A 21,209-nucleotide genomic window follows, 5' to 3' on the forward strand; every position below is an offset into this window, starting at 1 on the left:
CTAGAAAGCTCCTACTTTTACATTTTTAAATCATCAAACTGAAAATAATATGTGTAATTATTTTATTATTTTATTTCTGAGTTTAGAAAATCACTCTTTTACATTTAAAATAACTGAATGGCTAAAAATCAGTTATGCATGTTTACATGTGATGTTGATCATTTATAACAGTAAACTTCAAAGTCTGGTGTTAGAAGAAAATGGACTGTAATGGATTGATAGTTCATATAAACAATGGGTCCTTTATTGAGGCAGAGATACTTAAAGCTTCAATTCCATTTTTAAATAACTATCTCACTGTCCTTTATTCTTGGTTTAAATATCTTTCCAAAAGGTAGGAAAGGTAAATAAGTAAGGAAACAGAGGAGTTGGGAACCCTAGCTAAGCACTGGTGTTTGGTAACAGAATTAAAATAAAAAGAGAATGAGAGTGGTCAGCAGGAACTTTAAACAGCTGTGGATCAGGCTGTAGATAAAGTGATACATTCATGTGCAGAATAACTACTATCCATTTGAAAGAAGATAGTGGGCAAATGCAACCTCTTCAACAAAAAGAATTAGAACAATTTATTTTTTTGTAAATGAGCCTGAATCTGTTGAGATTCAGTTTCTTGTTCTGTATAGCCTAGTAATTTTCTTTCTATAGTTTACTTCTAGTCTTGCTTTTCTATTTAAAAAGTAATTCAAACATTTATTCCTCTTTTTTAATTTTCAACTTTGAAACTATGGGGGAGGGAGCAGTTGTATAAAAGGTAATTAGATCAGTTTACAAAATAAAATTTCTTCAAGAAATTACAAACTTCATAATTAGTATTAATTTGATGTGAATATTGTTAACCACTTTATCTAATTTAGTGATAAATAAATGAATTTACTGCTGTCTAGCTAATCTTACTGCTCTTCTACAGATTGCACACTATTCTGTAAATACATCTGATATTTTTCCCTGAAACTATTCACTTCCAAATTCATTTGTTGTATAGCATGAAATAAAATGTTTTTATACCCTGAATTTTTCCAACTTCAGACTGCTGTAATGCTATTGTTGTAGGAGTATGCAGTCATCAAGTAATACATCTTAACAGATTGTTGGTGGTAGCTGCATAGATCCTGCATCTAGTAAAAATAAGAGCAGTGTGCATGTAAAAGCCCAGGCCTCTTGATGCTCTCTCGAAGAATTTTGCTTAATGTGGTATATGCAATGGCTGTCAAACTAATTGTTTATTTTCATTCAGTCTGCAGCCCAGTCTACAAAGAATTGTAATTAGTTATCATATGTTTACTAGTCTGCTTATTGTCTTTTAACTAAAATGAAACATGGCTTAAAAAAGCATTCTAAAGCAACAAGCATATTTTCTTTGCTCTTGAGGTAATTTGTATGTTTTAAGACCAAAATTTTGGTAATTTCTTCCAACAATAATAAATGTGTGTTCTTATAAACAAAAGACTCTCTGGAGAGAGGAGTGGGCAACATGTCAAAAAATCAACATACCAGTTGTAGCAGCACCTTTTGTCTTGGTGTGCAACATTTATGCATGTACAAAAGGAGGAGCGCTTGTGTTACACTGCCACAACAAGCCATCTTGACTTTGTTTTAACCTTCGGGGAGACTGCAACTTACTTTCATTTCATTTCATATTTGAGTCATATTACTGCATCACAGGAGTCTTACAACTCAACAGAACATGAAGATATTAATACATATTTAATGTTATTTCTTAATGAAAATGAAAATAATTTAAATGTCTAGTATTGTTTTCAGTATTATTTTCTTGTGCCTGCATAGCTCTGTTCCATCTTCATCTTCAGGCTGTATTAACATACTATCAAAAAAGAGCCATAGTTATTATGGAAATTTTGTGTTATGGTCACTGCCATAGCATTTAGGGTATACCACTAGATTCCATAGCTATAATCTTTAGTGGGTTTATGACACATTTTGTTTCCGCTTGTACCAAATGAAGGAATAAATAAACTTTTTTTCTGTTACTGTAGTCAAAGCAGAAGAAACTAAGATTCTTAAAATAAAATTTTCATCTATAAAATGAAAAGATGTATTTTTCTTATTTGTGTCTAGTTAAATGCATAAAATGTTTGCTCATTAGTGAAAGAAATATTTATCAGACATAGATAGAAAAATTTAATGACTTAGGCGATAGCTTCAGGGGGAGTTTTCAAAAACCTTCTTAACTCCTTCCTCCTTCCCCCAAAAAGCGGCCCTGGCCCCAGGTTGTAGAGTAGAAACAAAAAGGAAAGAAAATACTTCTGCAGCTTTCCCCCTTGAACTGGAGAAAAAACCATTTATCTCCAAGCTACCGTACAGTAGAAATACGTGCAACAAAATGGGCCTATGCAAGCTTTAGCTGTCTGTCTGATTGCCTGTAGAAGGCAGTCTACAGTCTAGTCTAAGTCCTTAGCTGGGTTCTACAAGAAGTTAGACAGACACTTAAAGCCGACAAAGACCTAGCATCCCCCATTTTGCACAAGTTTCTACAGTAGAGTAGTCAGCTAATTTTGGGAGGTGAAGGTTTTTTTCTACCCAAGTTCAAAGGAAAAGCTGCGGAAAGATCTTCTTTCCTTCTATTTTTCAGCCTGGAGTCAAAGTAAGGTCTTCAGAAGGGACAAAGATTGGAGAGCAGAGGTTTTAACAGCTAATTGGGGTGGGGGAGAGGGGAAGATCTACAAGTCTGTCCCTTGCAGCTTTTTAAAATTTTATTTATTGAAGAAATGTGGCTTTCTGGGGAAGGGCAGGGTGGGGCGGTTAAGTAAGAGAAAGGTTTTGGGAAGGTCATCCTGAAGCTGTCACCTTTTATGCAAGGGTGAGGCTTCCCAAAACCTAGCCAGAGGCAGGAGAGGCTTGCAGCCTCCTGAGGATCAGCTGATCAACGACCAGCTGATGGGCACAGAAAGCTGTGACAGCAGTCACCATTTGTACAAGGAATTGTTGGGATCCTGATAGTGACAGCTGTTTCTAGGAGGCGTGGGGAGCCGTCCTGTCAGGGTGGGAGAGAAGAGAGGCAGGAGGATGCTGCAGCATCCCCAAAGTAAGGGTGAATGACCACAAGGCCATTAAAACTGACATAACTTTGAAATGGAGTAGTATGTAGTTTTGGAGTGTTGGTTATAACTTTGAACTATCTTTAAGAGACCTGTTATTTCTCAAGGACTACCTGTACACTACATTATTTTGGACAATACAAACCAGGTAGTTATACCTTAGATGTCAGCTAAGAACAACTTCTCTTTTGAAAACACATACTATCATTATTACATACCCGTGTTTCCCTGAAAATAAGATAGGGTCTTATTTTCTTTTGGGCCCCAAAATAAGCACTAGAGCTTATTTTTGAGGGGGTGTCTTTTTCCCCCATATACAGGAGGCCCACCAGGGCAGGAGGCTGTGCGGCATGCCATTGTTGGCATTGACAGGCCGGGGGATGGAGCTGCCCCATGCACCCTGCAACCGTCAGGGCCCTGCATCCAGGCCACTCATGCTGTAACACCTGCCTTGCTTCGTGACAGTGGCTCCACCAGTCCCATCCACCAGGACCCCACGTGGCCACCGGCCCACTTGTTCTGCTTGCTCACGGTGGCAACAGAGAGGAAGACTGAGCTATTCATCAGTGCTGCGGCCACAAGGCAAGCTGCCCTGTGCACCCTGTACCATCTTACCTCGGAGGCCCCATAGTCAGGCAATCCTTGCCCTGACAGCTGCTTTGTCTCGCAGGCATGGCACTGGCATGCTGCTCGGCCTTCTGCCCAGTTGCAGCTATGAGCAAGCAGAAGAAGTGGGCCAGCTGTTAGTGCTGTCATTGTGAGGCAAGTGTTGGGATGTGGATGTCCTGGCTGTGGGGGTCCTGGGGCAGGGTGCATGGGGCAACTCCACCACCATCCTGCTTTGTATTGTGGCCTCAGCACCATAAGCAACCAGACAGAATGGACAGGTGGCTGGCTGTGCAGGCTCTTAAGTAAGGCTTATTTTGAGGGTAGGGCTTATGTTAGGCACACACATAAAAACATGCTAGGGCTTATTTTCAGGATATATTTTATTTTGGGGGAAACAGGGTATTATTTACTGATTTCCTATAATTTTATTTCATGACTGTGGCCCATACAAACATTGCAATGCTGTACTACAATAAAATCAGTATTTTTTAAAATTCTAGATACTGCATTCATATGTAGGATTAAAATACTAAATGTTCTTGTACTAACTGTTCAGGGATATATTTTGTTAAGCTATAGAATATATGGTCAAAACATATACAATATACTGTATTATTAAAATTATGCTGGATTATACTCTTTAAACTGCATGACTTTTTCTTGAATGATCTGGGCATTTTAAGTGAGTTTGTAAAAAATTTAATGTAATATTCCCTTTTATATGCTGTCTATAAAACAAAACAAAATATTTTTGTATTCCTAAGTTACTTGGCTTTGGGGTATAACATAGCTTTTAAACTATCTGCATGTTAGCCATGTATTATAAATTGCATATAATGTATTGTTTATGAGTTAATGGATTTAGTTTTGAAAGTGCCAAAACTTTGATCAGCTCAGCTGAAATAACTGAATGAAAACTGAAGGTTTCATTGCATGCGTTAGAGATTGGCATGCCTTATTTACATTATGATAGGAAGCACAATCACTAATTAAATATTTTACTATCTACAAATAGAACAATGGTTCTTAAGAATAAAATAAAAGATCAGATAGACAGGAAACATTTGTGGCAGTAGATTTTAAGAGTACTTTATAAATCCTTTAACTGAGTTAAGTATTCTGTAATATATTCTACTGTAACTTCTTAGCTTGGTATTTTGAAAATTAACTCTGCTGGATTTGAATAAAATGTAACTTTATTATATTTTTACCAATGTACAGTATATACTGTATTTGTTATACACTTTTTTAATTTAAGAGATGAACATCATGAAAATGAATTTAAAACAGTTGTAACCAGATCTGAAGTTTTTTTAAAATTTGTAGACAAAGAATTTAAAATCTATAAATATTTCATGTCATGTGTAAGGAATTCTGAACTAAGATCCTAATTCAGTTAATATTGGCTTATTTAGGGGAGTGAGCAGATTTGAATACAATGGGGCTTTTGCATAAGTGTTCTTAGAACAGGAACCAGTTTGATATAATGTCACAGCATCAGGCTAAAAACTGGAAGACTGCTCTGGTCCTGTCTTTGGCACAAATGCAGCGGAGTAATCTTGAACCAGTCACCCACTATCATCTCTAAGAAGCAGGCAATGGAAAACCACTTCAGAAATCTTGCTGAGATAACTGCAGCGGCTTGTCTAAGTAAAAAGTTGTAAAAAGTCAAAACTGACTTAAAAGCACCAAAGAATAAAAATGTTCTTAGAGTTGCTCTACAAATATTACTGAACTCATAAGCTTGGTCATGGTTGTGTTCTGACCCAAACTTGGTTCCAAGAGAGCAAACACAAGACAAAGGCAGCAGCACAACCTTTTGATGTTTCATATATGAATTCTGTTTCTTCACAGATAAAAGGCTGCTTCTAACTAATTAGCTCTGACAAGAAAGAGCCTTGCTAAGTTTTTTCCAAGGCTGCCAAAAAACAACAGATAAGAAATAGTTTACAACACAAGACTCTTCAAATACCAACTGTAATGTCCACAAGGCTGAGTTTCAAAACGTCTTTGTTTCCTACAAAGAACATTCGCTGCACAGCCTCCTTCTTCTTGAAGGAGGGGCCATTACCTTGCAGCCTTACCCCCGAGTCACCCATGCTGTTGTAGCTGCTCTTTCCTGCAAGCAATCCTGCGTGCACACGCACTTGACACAGGCTTCTCGGGAACCTTCTCATTGATGCTGCCAGCCCCCACAATCTCTGAAGGTAGCAGTCCACTCCCTAATGATCCTGGCCCCTCATCTGAGCCTCCGCTCTTCTCAGCCATCCACACCTGCTGCTGGCTAACCACAACAGATTGTTATTGTGGGATTCTAGTTATGTCCCCTTCCTGTAGAGCAGGGTGTCAAACTGGTGGCCTGCAAACTGGATGTGTCACGTACAGGCCACACCCACCCCAGCTTCAGGTGAGGGGAAAAGTCATGATAAATCATGTGACTGCAACATGATATCACAAGTTTGACTCCTGTGCTATAGAGGATTTTGATGGGAATTTACTTTCCCGACTCTTCTATGAATTAATTGTTCAAAGTCGATCAAAAATAGCATTAAAGCCTTCCTGTTATTAGTAGTAAATATAACAATATAATAATTCGCCATAAATAAATAATTTATTGTATAGATAGAAGATACCTGCCTCAAAAACAATCACTTTCTGGGTTCAGCATTTTTTAAATTAATGAAACAAAAGGAAAAACATTTAAAAACAATGAATGTGGTGCCTACATCCCAATCACACCTGCTTATCTTTCATCATCAAATAATACATATAACAAAAAAATACAAATTTACATATATACATAAACTTTAGTAATCTTTAATACATTTATTCCTTTCTTTTTTTTAACCAGTGATAAAACTTCTCCCAGATTTTGTAACAATCAGATTCAGTCTTATTTTTTAGTTCCTGAGTTACTCTAACCATTTCAGCACATGTCCAAATTTTCTTAATTATTTCCATCTCATCTGGCATATCATTACCTTTCCATTTTTGGGCAAGGGCTAGCCTTGCAACAGTGGTGACATGGACTATTAAATATGTTATCTCTTTATTATATTTTTCCACATCGATTGCCAGTAAAAAAGATTTCAGGTCTAAATTCTATTTCAATTTTACACATTTCTTCTAACCAATTTCTAATTTTCAACCAACATCTTTGGGCTTTATCACATTTCCACCATACATGATAATATGTTCCAATTTCTTTATTGCATTTCCAACGTTTAGGGGATAATTTCGGATACATTCTTGCCAATTTTGATGGTGGGATGGCACCCAAAATCCTTCATCCAGGCCAACATTGTTTATTTTACCTTTTCTTCTTCCAATTTGCATTCCAATAATACTTTATAAATTTTTTTAATCAGTTTCTCGTCTGTTCCTAATAATAATTTATCTAATTTTGTTTTCCGACTACTGATTCCCCATTCTTTCATATCTTTACCTTATCTCGATTGTAATTGCAAATAAGCCCATCATTCTATCTCAAATCCCAAGTCTTTCAACTCCTGTCTGGTTTTTAATTCTCCCTTCTCATCTAATATATCCTCATATGTAATGACCTCCCCTTGATGAAGTAGATGTAGGTACATTAATGCTTCTATTAACCAAGTTAGTATTTCAACATAAATTTGTCATTTAGTTTTATTCCATACATTTAGTAGAGCCTACCTAATTTTATGCCTTTGAAAATATCCGTGAATTTGTTGTTTGTCTTGCCACAAAAATGCATGCCACCCTGCCTGTAGATTATATCCTTCTAATGTTAACATTCTTTTATTCTTGACATTTATCCAGTCTTTAACCCAAGTCAGAATAGCCACTCTACAATACAATTCCCAGCCAGGTAGGCCAATCCTCCTCTTTCTGTAGCATCCTGCAACAATTTTAGTTTGATTCTGGGCTTTTTTTCTGTCATATAAATTGCAATACTAGCTTATCCAATTGGTAAAAAAAAATAAATTCTAATTTTACAGGAGCATTTTGAAATAGAAACAATAATTTTGATAGTGTGTTCATTTTTATGGATTCTCCCCATAAAAGAAAGTCTTAAATTGTTCCATTTCTTAAAATCTTCCATTATTTTTTAATTAATGGAGTATAATTATCCTCCTTAAGAGTTATACATTTCACTGATATCACAATGCCCAGATATTTAACTTTGTTTGTTGTCTGGATGTCCGTTATCCTTCTTTTTGTACATTTGTCATATTTTTTGTAAGTATTTTAGTTTTTTCTCTATTAATTTTTAGCCCCGCGACTTCTCCAAACTCCTCTAATTGCTCTATAAGTTTTGGTCCTGAATTTTGTGGATCTTCTAATATAAAAACAAAATCGTCAGCAAAGGCTTGTAATTTATACTCTTCTTTTTTATTTTTAATCCCTTTATTTCTGATTCTTTCCTAATTATTCTTGTTAGTACCGCTAGTGTCGAAATAAATAATAATGGTGATAATGGACATCCCTGTCTCATTCCTTTTTGTATCTTGAATTTATTTGTTGTAGGACCATTTATCAGTATCCTGGCTTCTTGTTTATTATATATTGCTGATACTACATTTAAGAATTTTTGCCCAAAATCTATATACTTAATTTGTTGCAGAACGAAACTCCATTTTTTTCTCAAATGCCTTTTTGGCATCTAAAACAATAGTGCTACCTGTTCTTCACTATGATCTTTGTAGTACTCTATGATTTCTAAAATTGTCCTTATATTGTTCCTAAGAAGCGTGTATGGGAGGAAGCCATTTTGATCTGTGTGAATAAATTTGTTTAATATTTTTTTGAGTCTTTCGGCTATTATGGTTACAAAGATTTTACAGTCCACATTTAATAGAGATATTGGCCTGTAATTTCCAATGTTTATTTGGTCATTTTTTTCTCTTGGGATAATCGTAATCATTACTTTCTTCCATGATGTGGAATTTTTGCCTTATCCAAAACCTCATTAAATAATTTTACCAATCTGTTGCCTAGTAGTTCTTGTTGAGGTTTGTATAGTTCGGCGGGAAGTCCATCTGGGCCTGCTGCATTATTGTTTTTTTGTTTGTTTATTGCCCAAGTCACTTCTTCAGGATTTATTCTTCTATTCAATATACTTTTTTCTTCTTCCAATATTCTCGGGAGATTGGCTTTCTTTAGGTAATTTATCCCATTTTCTTCTATTAGGTATTCTTCTTTATATAGGTTCTCATAAAATTTCTGAGCTATATTCCTTTTCGCTTCATCTTGATAGCATATCTCCCCCTGTTCATTCTGTAGCTTAGTAAGCCATCTATTTTCTGCTTGTTTTTTCAGTTTGCAGGCTAACCATCTTCCTGGTTTATTGGCATTCTCAAATGTATTTTAACAGATAACAGATAATCAGAGTTGGAAGGGACCTTGTAGGTCATCTAGTCCAACCCCCCACCCAAGCGGGAGACCTTACACCATTTCTGGCAAATGGCAGTCCAATCTCTTCTTGAAAGTCTCAAGTGATGCTGCTCCCACAACATCCGAGGGCAAGCTGTTCCATTGGTTGATTGTTCTCACTGTCAGAAAGTTTCTCCTTATTTCCAGGTTAAATCCCTCCTTCAGTTTCCATGCATTATTCCTTGTCTGGCCTACAGGCACTTTAGAAAATAGCTTGACCCCTTCCTCCCTGTGGCAGCCCCTCAAATATTGGAAGATGACTATCATGTCTCCCCTGGTCCTTCTCTTTACTAGACTAGCCAAGTCCAGTTCTTGCAACTATTCATTGTATGTTTTAGCCTCCAGTCCCCTAATCATCCTGGTTGCTCTTCTCTGTACTTATTCTAGAGTCTCAACATCTTTTTTATAATGTAGTGACCAAAACTGGATGCAGTACTCTAGATGTGGTCTTACTAAGGCTTTATAGAGTGGTATTAGTACTTCCCTTGATCTTGATTGTATCCCTCTGTTAATACAACTTAAGATTGCATTAGCTTTTTTGGCTGCTGCTGCAAACTGCTGGCTCATATTTAGTTGGTTGGCAACTAAGACTTCAAAATCCCTCTCCCAGTTCCTGCTATTGAGCCTGGTTTCACCCAGTCTATATGTGTACTTTTGGTTTTTCTTGCCTAAGTGTAGGACTTTTCTTTTCTCTACATTTAATTTCATTTTGTTAGATATGACCCAGTGTTCTAGTCTGTCAAGATCCATCTGGATCTTGAGCCTATCTTCTTGCGTGTTAGCTATTCCTGCCAGCTTAGTATCATCTGCAATTTTGATAAGTTCTCTTTCTATTCCCTCATCTAAGTCACTAATATTGAAGATATTGAAGAGTACTGGGCTTAAGACGGAACCTTGTGGTACCCCACTGCTTACTTCCCTCCATGTAGACTTAGACCCATTAAGGACTACTTGTTGAGTTCGGTTTGCCAGCCAGTTGCGAATCCATCTAGTAGTGGTGCTATCTATTCCACTTTTTTCTAGCTTACTAAGAAGTAGATTGTTTTATTCTTTTCAGTTTGGGGGCTAGATCTTCTTTTTCCAACAGATTTATTTCATGTTTAATTAAGTCCATTCATAGTTTTATCTCTTTCTATTTTAGTTTTTCTTGTAGTTTTTCATCTCTAAGTTTCTATATTCTATTCCTAATATTTTTCATTGTTGTTTCTTTTCCTTGTTTTTGTTTATCACCACTCTTCTCATAAATACTTTAGCCATGTTCCAATGTTTTGTAGGAATGTGTCTTCTTCTTTATTCTCTTCAAAGAAGAACTTTCCTTTTCCAATTTAATTTTAAATTCCTTCTCCTTTAAGATCGTTCTTTTTTATTTTCTTATTTTCACCTTTATAATCCATTTCTTTATCTATAATTGCATTAAAATCACCTAGAATGCATATCTCTTCATATCTCAAAATTAACTCCTTAATTTTGTTATATAATTTTTGAAAAAGGTTTTCTTTGGGCCCATTTGGGGAATAAATATCTACCAAAAGATTCCAAGTCCTTATTTGTTTGCATCAGCTTATCAGTCAAGTCTTCCACTTTTCCCCCCTCTTTTTCCATTCTAGATTCTATTTCCGCTATTTTTTCTTGATTTTTCCACATCTCTTGTTGATAACATTCAAATTTTTCATCTATAATTTGAATTTTTTCTTTTAACTCAGATCTTACTGATCCTATCTTTGTCTTCAAGTCTTCATGATTTTTGGATAATGTTTCTTGCATGCTCAACATTAGTCCTTGTAAGTCTTTTATCAAATTTTATCTCTCCCTTGGAATTATTTCATCAATAGCTCTCTGCGTGGAGGGACTTGCCATTGTTGCTGTTTTCAATGTTTGTGTGGGTATTTTTTTTCCAGCTCCTACTTTGAGTAGGAGTTTGTGTTACTTGTCATATTAAATAGCTTTACTTTATATAGGTTTATATTATTTTTCAATCACCTCTTCCAATTTTTCTCTTCCCTTTCAAAACCCTCCATGTCTATATATTCTAACTTTAACACAGCACACTACATTAAATAGCTTCTTTTCTTATGTCAATTCTATATCGACTATCAGATAACTTATATTAGTGATAGGACCCATGTAGTATCAAATATTCCGTAATATATTAAGTTATGTCAACAATCAATATGTAATTATTAATTTTAGCAAGTACATTACTTAGGATAGTCCCGATTAATCAATCCTTAAAGACAAAAATTGTGTGTCTAGATAGTCTATAATATAGGACATCAATGTATTAAAATATGTAATAATAAAGAACTTCTCTTATAATTATATGAATTGACTTAACTACTAAATATATAATATATAGTTTATATTTGTATAATTGTATCAGACTTATATTATCCTATATATGCAGAGGCTTAAAATTCAACAAAATCTTATATTTACCTATTTCTGCAAAAATTTAAAAGTCAACAAAACAAAAACAGAGAACAGAGGCTTTAACATAGGAGAAAAAGAAACCAAGTATCCCCCCTCTTTTTTTACTTGATACAGTTTCTCTTCAGCTCAGTGGCCAGCAGGTTCTCTCACTAAGCGCTACAATGTCTCTTTGTCATCTTCAAAACTGCCACCTCACTGTCCCTGTATCGTCCATTTTAACTAGTTCAAAGTTTCTTTATTGAAAGGATTCAGATCTGTTCAAAAAGAGGTATAAAACAAAAGATTAAGAAAATCCAATTTTGTCTCAGTATCTATTTAATCTCAGTTATCAGTTCTCTCAGGCTTTTAATTTAAATACATTTAATTCAAATCCATTCAGAATTTTTTTCTTTGTAATCCCCACAAGACTCACACCACAGCAGCTCTTAACACTCTCAAATGTCACCGTTCCCCAAATTAAATCCAAGATTCCCCTCTTACTTTAATTCCAAGCACTGATCTAGTCACTTTTCTTCACAGCCATATGCACCGATCTTCTCCCATTCTAACCTCCAGATCTTCTCTTTTTTTGGCTTCCCTATCTTCTTCCAATATCTTTGGCCACCATTAAATTCGCCACTCCGCCCACTCTTAGCTAGGGCTGGCTCTTAATGCTGGTTTTTTTTTCTGTTCAGTTCATTTTCGGCGCCCCTTTTCGTTTTACTCACTTTCAGGTTGTTAAGGCTATCAGTTTAGTATGCACCTTCATTCTGCTATTTCACCGATAGTATGACCAGCTGTCAGTTTCTGTGGATGGTCTGCCAATCAACCTTCCTTCATTTGCTCTATCCAGGTTCTCTCCACTCTCCCACATGAACTGCTGCCATCTTTTGACCCCAAAAGGTCCTGCAAAATGAAGTTTTGAAGATCATGCTTCGCAGAGACTCCTGCTCGCATGTCCCAGACAGCTGGCTCTGCCCCCCCAAAGTTCAGCTTTTAAGTTTCAAGGCAGATTGTGTTACTTCCAATGCTTGAAGCAAAACATCAAGCTTTTAATCTCTGCCTTGAACAGGCCCTTCTCTAGATCAGAAAGCAAGCGCTCTTGCAATTAAACAATGCTTGCAATATATGGGTTTCTATGTGACATATTCTCCATCATTCTGCTTTGTAGAAGGAAGAAAGCTGCTTAAAGGGCTATTTAGTCCAAATCCAGTTTTAAATAACAGAGCTATAAGAAGGGAGCACTTTTAGCATCTATTTGGCAAGTAAAGCATACTGTTTTTCAATATAACTGGATGCCCATTATATAGCTTTCTGAGGAGGCAAACTCAGTTGTTAATCAATGAAACTCTGAAGAGCAACGTGGAGTGATGCTTATGGCTTAGTTAAATAGATGGCCAGTAGGAAAGTGTAGAAAATATAGAAGATGATAGAAATATTTAAGAACCGTTAACTAGATAAAAGATACTGAAAAACTTTTTAAGCCCTAAGAAACAAAATAATATCTGTAGTGGCTCAAGCAGATGCTTTCCTTATTCACTGGAATATGAACCAGTTTGGTGTAGTGGTTAACCACCAGGCTAGAAAGTAGGAGACTGTGAGTTCTAGTCCCATCTTAGCCATGAAAGCAGTTGGGTGACTATGGGCCAAACCCTTTCTCTCACCTCACCTTACCTCACCGGGCTGCTGTTGTGGAGAAAATATGAGGAGGATGGTGTTTTGGTTACATTTGCTGCCTTGAGTTATTTATAAAAATAAAAAAGATGGAATACAAATATATAAAAAATAAGAGAGAAGAGAAGATACAACAGATTTGTACCTCAGATTTGCAAGAGTCTGTCATTATAACCAATATCAATAAAAGTAGTCCTGTATGGGGCCCCCAACCAAGAATAATATGCAACAATACTTCCAAGTTGAATATTTTATTGTTTCACAGATCTTGTCAAACGGAGGATTTTATTATCTGCATCTATAATATACTCTAAACTTTCAGGGAAGGGCTGTCTTCATTCTCTTTGCCTCACACATAATATTTGGTCTGAGTTGCTTCTTACCCCTCCCACCCCCTCTCATCTTGGAATCCATCTCCTCACTACATTCCATCACTTCTTCCTGCAGAGATGATTTCCTGTTGTAGTCTACCTGTTGGAATGACAGAAAGTGTGTGACAATATTATAACCACCAAAGTAAAAATATCAGTGAAAAGGACAGTTGCATAGGAAGCAGTAGCAGATCCTCTTCCCATTTCAGGAAGCCATGGCTTTAGTCAACTTGGTCTGTTTTTGGAGTTAGTACATCATGGCCATGTAAAAACAAAAAATGAAATGGTGGAAATTATAATATACCTTGAAGATGCTAACCATAAATTGCTCTGCTACTTATGATTCCGGGCATCATGCCTGGAAAGCTTGTAATCTAGGGATACACTGGAACAAGTTCATGCAAGGTGCAGGCATTCTTTGGTTTATTATCTAATTTTAGATTATACAATCGTTTTTTTTATAATTCAATTCATGCTATAGATAATGCCATTATTATTTTCCCAAAATATATTGTGTGGACTATGTCCATGAACATTGTATCTTGTATCAACAGCAACCATGAAATTATAAAAGAAAGAGTGGCAAGATCTAGGTCATATACAAGGCAGTTGTTAATCTTGCTGGAGGAAGAAAAACATGTGAACTGATTAAAGAGGAAAACAAAACAAAAGCAAAAAAGCTTTAATCAGTGTAACTGTCAAGCTAGTGCAACTCTAAAGTCCTTGGTTTAGACAGAAACATCACATAGACAAGAAATTTATTTCTGACTAAACATAAAGAACCCCACATTTTCTTTTCAAGTATATTTTATTTGAAAGCACAGCACAAAATATGTTCCTTTATTTGAAAGGAAAGATTCAGGCTGGGTATTTCTAAACATTTCCAGCTTTTCCAATTAGTTGACAAAATGTGAATTATTTTGGAGCTTTGTCCCTGTGGCTTGTCATGTCAGTTATTATATTGAAAAATTACTTATAAAAAGGCTTGACACTGAACTTTATAAATTGGTTCCAACTGACCTCGTCTCAATTATTTGCCATTCTAGCACATTGTTATGTGCCTTGTGAAACACTAGAAAAATCTGTAGCAAAAGACCTAGAATTTTATGTGCTTACAAATAAAGAATCTGCTTTAAATAAAGAAACCAACATGCTTGTTTCAAAGTCCATTTTCTCTCAGAATGTATAAGGATTGCTTTTTGTAGAATTCCTCATAAATGCTTCCATGTATTTTTCTTTTTAATTCAGTGAAAATGAACATTTAAACATTTGTAAATTATCCTTCTTTTCCCTGCAAAGTTTAAGCTAACAAAATTAATCTACAATTTCTAAATCTTCAGAATTCTATCTAAACTAATATTGTGGTTATATTATCAATCACTGTTTATTGTCTTTCTTTATTGTCTTCTACTGTTCTTTTCTTTGGTTTTCTTCCTTTAATTTTTCACTTTGAAGGAAATGTAAAGTTTAATTTCTGGATTTTTATTTGATCCAATTTCAGCTTTGTTTACCCTTTAATTCAAAACTACAATGATTATTGCTAACAATAGTAGTATAAAAAATACTATTCATAAATGTATTTATTCATAAAATGGGCTTTTGGTTGAACATCACCTTTACTTTTCATGAAATTGTATAACCATTATATTCACCTGCTCTGGTTCCTCTCACAGTTACTGTTTTTGAGCCAGGCCTTGCCTAATCTGTATTTATACCTTTGATTTTTCCTGCCTAAATGTAAAGTTTTGCTTTTCTCCACATTAACATTCGTTTTGTTGGATAGTGCCCATTGTTTAAGTTTGTCAATATCTTTTTGGATCCTGATTTTGTCTTCTGGGGTGTTGGCTATTTCTGCCAGCTTAATATCATCTATAAATTTGATGAGTTCTTCTTCTATTCTCTCATCTAAGTAATTTATAAAGATATTGAAGAGTACTGGGCCTAAGATGGAGCCCTGTGGTATCCCAATGCTTACTTCTCTTCATGTGGATGTAGTACCATTAAGAACTACTTGTTGAGTATGGTTTGTCAGCCAGTTACAAATCCATTTGGTGCTGATGTTGCCTATTCCACATTTTTCTAACTTATCAAGAAGTAGATTGTGGTCTACTTTGTCAAATGCCATACTGAAATCTAAGTATACTATGTCCACAGTATTTCACTGGTCTACTAATTTAGTGACTTTATTGAAGAATGAAATAAGATAGTTTTGGCAAGATCTGTGTTTAACAAACCTGTGCTGGGCTACTAGTTATAATTTTCTTTGCTTCCAGTTGTTCGCAGATCTGTTTTTTTAATTATCTTTTCCAGGATCTTCCCAGGTATTGATTATTTTGTAAATAATGATAGCAAAAGACTAAAATTTGAATGAAAAAAACCATGGGACCTGCACACATCATGCCAAATTCTAAGTTTCTGTTCTGCTAAAGTGTTTGTGTCATCTGCTTGGTATATTACAGTACTGAGAAGTTATAGCTCCTTTAATGTATTGTGCAAAATAATATATACACTCAAGCCTTTGTGGTTTGTGCTATATGTTTATTTTAAATCTTGTAGAATTCTGAAGCAACATGATATTAACTTCAACATGAAACAATATGTTATTAATTTCAGCATAATTCATATCCATAGATGGTTTCATATTGGATGATGCATTAGGACACACACATCAATGACTGTAACATATATAAAAAAGCCATGCTATCCCCAATTGGCTAGGTTTATGCACCATATTAAATAAAAATATGTTTGTGGTTCATCATGTCATGTCAGTCTTCGTGGTTTGATTAATGGATTAGAACATTATATGATCTCAACAAGGTATAGTTTATGAATGAATCATGGGTAAACAAACCACGTCCTAATACAATGAATATACCAAATCTATAAAATACAGTGAGAATGACCCCAGAATTAAAAAGAAGTTTCAGAAATAGAAATGAAAATTAGACTATGTAACTAAAAATTATACAGATTCAGCAGTAGAACTGATTATAATTAAGGTGTTTTTTAAAAATGCAGAAAATACTACTTTTGTCTAAGTCCATTTATTTATGAAACACTTTTTAATGATATTTTATATTTATGTTTTTTTCTCAGACGGCTTGATGCTAACCATATTAGCTTCATACCTTCCAACTGTTTCAGCGGCTTGGTGTCACTTAGATATCTGTGGCTAGATGATAACTCTTTGACCGAAATTCCAGTGCAAGCTTTGAGAAGTTTGCCAGCACTTCAGGCAATGACACTTGCACTCAACAAAATCTACTACATTCCAGATTATGCTTTTGGAAATCTCTCCAATTTAGTAGTGCTGTAAGTTTGTATTTGATTTTAGACATAAAATTTAATTAATTTTTAAGAGCTTCAACTGCTGTCTTCAGGAAAGTACGTGTTTAATATACACCTGTTTTTTTTTTAGTAGAGCAGCAAATATTTAAGCCCAAAACCTGGTTAATGAAGCTAATTGAATGTTAATATGAGGGAAAAGAATCTGAAGCTGAAAATACTGCTGTTTATTTTTGTATATTTTATTTTGGCCATCTGTAGAGTATGAATAAAGTGTTTATAAATAAACTTTATTGCCAGTTTAATCCTGAGATTAGTTGCATTTGAAAGTAAATATCTTGTTAAAATGATGCGTGCATCAATATGGAGCTCTGTTATTGGCTGCACAGGCCTCTGAAGGCCTGAAGGCCTCTGACAGCAAAACAGAGGCTGGGGCAATGCACACAAGTAGCAACAAGCAGTTGCAGAAGTAGGCCAGCAGCAAGCTTCAGCTAGGCGGGGCTGTTGGTGCTGTCACTGCGAGGCGAGTCAGTGGAAGATGCCCCCTGAAAATAAGACCTGGTGCCATTTTAGATGGCAAAAAAATATATATGACTGGGTCTTATTTTTGGGAAAACATGGTATTTTCTTGAAGTGGTGATCAGCAAATAAAAACTCACATATTTTAGGCATCTAGTATGAGCAGATGATGTGCTAGAAAATATTTTACATTGACAAACTTAAAAAATATATTAAAGGACATTAGATAAATTGCATAGAGAGGAAGATAGAGATTACTGAAATTTTACTGTAGATAAGTCATGTAAGCATTTGTACACAGAATGGGATTTGGTCCTGACTCAAGAGCACCTAAATTAATTTTGTAAAGAACAAGAAAGCACCTAATCATATGTTGAAGTAAGAAAAAAACATGAACAATATGAGAAGAGAAGTCACAAAAAATAGAAATTGTTTATAACCGGATAGAGAGGGGAAAACCTCCTCAAAAAAGGAAAAGTCCAGAGAGAAAAAACAAAAATCTCTCCACTGCCCAAAAAAGAATGATTTATGGATGGGTGCTCAAAAGATGCAGCAAAAAGAGGTAAAGGGCAGGTCGAAAGGAATATTTAGTGGGCACAAAAACATAATAAAAAACAATAAGTTTTCCAAGAGAACAATAAGTTTCCAAGAGAGAGAGAGAAAAAGATGATTGAGAAGCTAACAGATGATGGAACTCCAAAGAGACCAAAAGATGATGGATAGCGATAAAACACATTAGCAAAAACAGAAAAGTAGAAAATATAAACAGGGAAAACAGTAACATACAGTATATACTAATAGCAAATAGAATTTACTCCATTTAAAAATAAGTTAAGTGTAGAAGGTGGAAATTTAGGATTAGGGAATTTAACGGTATTATTAATATTAACAGTGTGTTAAAATATACTGTGAATTATAAACTTTTAAGGATTAGAAATTGTGGGGAGTGGGAGATATAAATCTGGAATCGATTGAATACTGTTAATATTTGGATCGGTTAGTAGTGTTGGATATTTGGAATATTGAAAGCAGGGTGAAAAAATAAGTAATTTTTAAAATATCAAATGCAAGATAAGGGATAATAAATAATGGCAAAAATAAATGTCATGTATGCTTAAATGAATCAATGGGAAAAATAAGAAAGAATAGAAATAAGAAGGGAACAACAATACACATATTTTAATATAACAAGATCTATGCAATAACAAGAGGGAGGTTTAGAAATTGAATGGTGATAATATTAGATATGTTTAAATAACATGGAACAATTAAAATGAAATGTAATAACCATGAGTTACAAGATTATGTATATTTGTACTAAATGCATGATACCCAGTTATCACACTGTTCATACACTGATATGTATAAGTAATATAAAATAAAAAACTTGACTACGAAATAAAAATTGTTCATTTAAGCAGATTAAGCAGTGCAAATGAAAATGCAAATAGAGGCACAATTGGTAACATATATTCTACACTATTCAAATGTTCATAAAAATTACTTTCACAAACGATGGGAGAGCAGGAGTAACTATTAAAATGTTTTCCTTTGCTTTAGTTTACTATACATATTTTTTTTTCTCATATTCTTAATGGTCTGCTTCAGGCATCTTCATAACAATAGAATCAACTTCTTGGGAAAGAAATGCTTCAATGGCCTCCATAGCCTAGAGACTTTGTGAGTTCAGCTTTTATATGCTTTTTCCAATGTTTCCACTGACATTCTGCAGATCTTTTTTTAAAGCCTAAATGCAGATTTAAAGACGTTATTGATGTTGACTCTATAGTTAAATTTTTAGGATGTAATCCAGTCCACACTTAAATGAAAGCCAGTTTTCCTTATTTTATTTTCCTTTAATTTATAGCATTGCAGTGCTATATATTAACTTTTTTATTTTGTAGACAATGGGCATTTGAAAAGGCTAATGGATATACATTAAGAGAATAATTGATATCTCACTGTGACTAATTAAATTCTTGATCAATCTTTGAAAAAATATGCCCAAATTAAACTATAGTTTTGTTTCTATTTGCAAAAACAGCTTTTACTTATGTAGTTAAAATTGCAAATGCTAGCAGTGTCTACTATCATGGTGTGATTTTCCCCCCCAAAAAACCCCACAATTTTCTTATTTTTCCTGTAAGATTAATTTAGTAAATGACATGAACTGTAAAGATGATAGAGTATAACTGATCAACTTAGTAAAAAATCTAAAGTTCTAAAGATCTAAAGTTAATGAGAGCAGATTAATCAAGCAGAATATAACAAATAAAATATTAAGTAAATGTAAATATCTATTATATTTATAAAAATTCATTAATGGGCATGGATCAAGTCTACTTGAGGAAGCATCTCACCCCAATGGGACTGGCCCATCCCACCCACAATGGCAGAGGGGGCACATTGTGAATCCTGAAAATTCCTTTCAGCTGGTGGATTCAAGGAGAAGAATTCTTCCGTGGCTCCTGCCCCTTGGAACATCTTATCCCATGAGGTGAAACTGGCTCCCACCCTCCTAACATTCTGCAGGAACCTTAAGACCTGACTTTTCCAGATGGCTTGGGGACCCAATAGGAAAGCTTCATACTGGAGGTGGTTGATTAATTAAAGTTTAACCCCTCTCCCCACCGCAGGTGTTCAGCTCCCCTCTTTGCCAGATAATGTGTCCATAATTTTATCTGCTGTGTTTTTATTATAGATGATATTAATGTTTTTATATTGTAAGCCACCCAGAGTCATTGGGTACAGGATGTTACACTTGTGTTGCACTTTTAGATTTATACATTTATAGAACCTCATTAAATAAATAAAGTTCTACAAATGTATAAATCTAAAAGTGCAACACAAAACAGGTAAGGTCTTTTCCTTTTAAGTATGAAAATTAGTAGTGTCTAATGTGAGGTGGATTTTTTTTTCCCAATTCAGAGATTTAAATTACAACAATCTGAATGAATTTCCCACTTCTGTCAATGTCCTCAGAAACCTGAAAGAACTGTGAGTACAGAATTTTGGTCTTCAGCTCCTCAGTTTCCAGTGTTCATTTTGATTCATTTAAGTCCTGACATATTTCTCATTGCAGTTCAAAAATCACTGCCTATTTTTCAGAATATACATTTCATTTTGTAGACATTGTTTTTTTTTTCAACTTGGTAATTCTAGTTGTCCAAAATGAAAATGCAGGAATAAATTATAAAAAAGCAGCATATTCAAACATGTTGCTGTGGCTGTCTGTAATAGTGGAGTATTTTATACTGTGCTAATACAATTTTAGAATTATAATGCAATATACTTGCAAATGTTAGATTATTATTAAATATTAAAGTCTTGAAATAAGTGCATTAAAATAATATAAGTAGATTAAACAGTAAAAACATCATTTCTATAGAAATTTACATTATTAAGCATATTTGTTTCTCTATAACAGTTTGTAGTTTAAAAGATAAATTATTTTTGCCAACTGAATCTGTTTTCTAATATCCAAAACTGGGATGGCCAAAATTAGTTCACCAACCTCTTCTTCCCAGGGGTGGGATTCAAATTTTTTAACAACTGATTCTGTCATGTGGCTTGGTGGGCGTGGCTTGGTGGGCATGTGACTGGATGGGCATGGCTTGGTGGTCATGTAACTGGGTGGGCGTGGCTTGGTGGTCATGTGACTTGGTGAGGCACCAAATAACCCAGATGTCTTCTGCTAGAGACAGTGGGTTGGACTAGATGACTTCTGAGGTCTCTTCCAGCCCTGGATTGCTGTGCTGTTTCAAGGCACCCATGGAAAGAGTAAACATAGTATTTCCATTAGTCTAATTGTGTGTTACTGGCAATGCTTACAAAGTCTCTGCTGTGGAAGGACCTGAGTTTGAGATTGTTG

At 34.9% G+C, this 21,209-nt stretch overlaps 1 protein-coding gene across 1 annotated transcript in view; it reads left to right on the forward strand.

The window, feature by feature from the left end:
- LGR5 (leucine rich repeat containing G protein-coupled receptor 5) overlaps positions 1–21,209 on the forward strand; it is a 72,336-nt gene that overhangs the window by 29,608 nt on the left and 21,519 nt on the right. Inside the window, 3 exon segments of the mRNA XM_026699522.2 lie at positions 16,631–16,846; positions 18,947–19,018; positions 20,267–20,335. Coding sequence (XP_026555307.2) covers positions 16,631–16,846; positions 18,947–19,018; positions 20,267–20,335 — 357 coding nt within the window.

This window comes from Pseudonaja textilis, chromosome 5, assembly GCF_049901715.1.
Source record: "Pseudonaja textilis isolate UNSWEBS1 chromosome 5, rPseTex1.2, whole genome shotgun sequence".
Taxonomy (NCBI): Eukaryota; Metazoa; Chordata; class Lepidosauria; order Squamata; family Elapidae; genus Pseudonaja; species Pseudonaja textilis.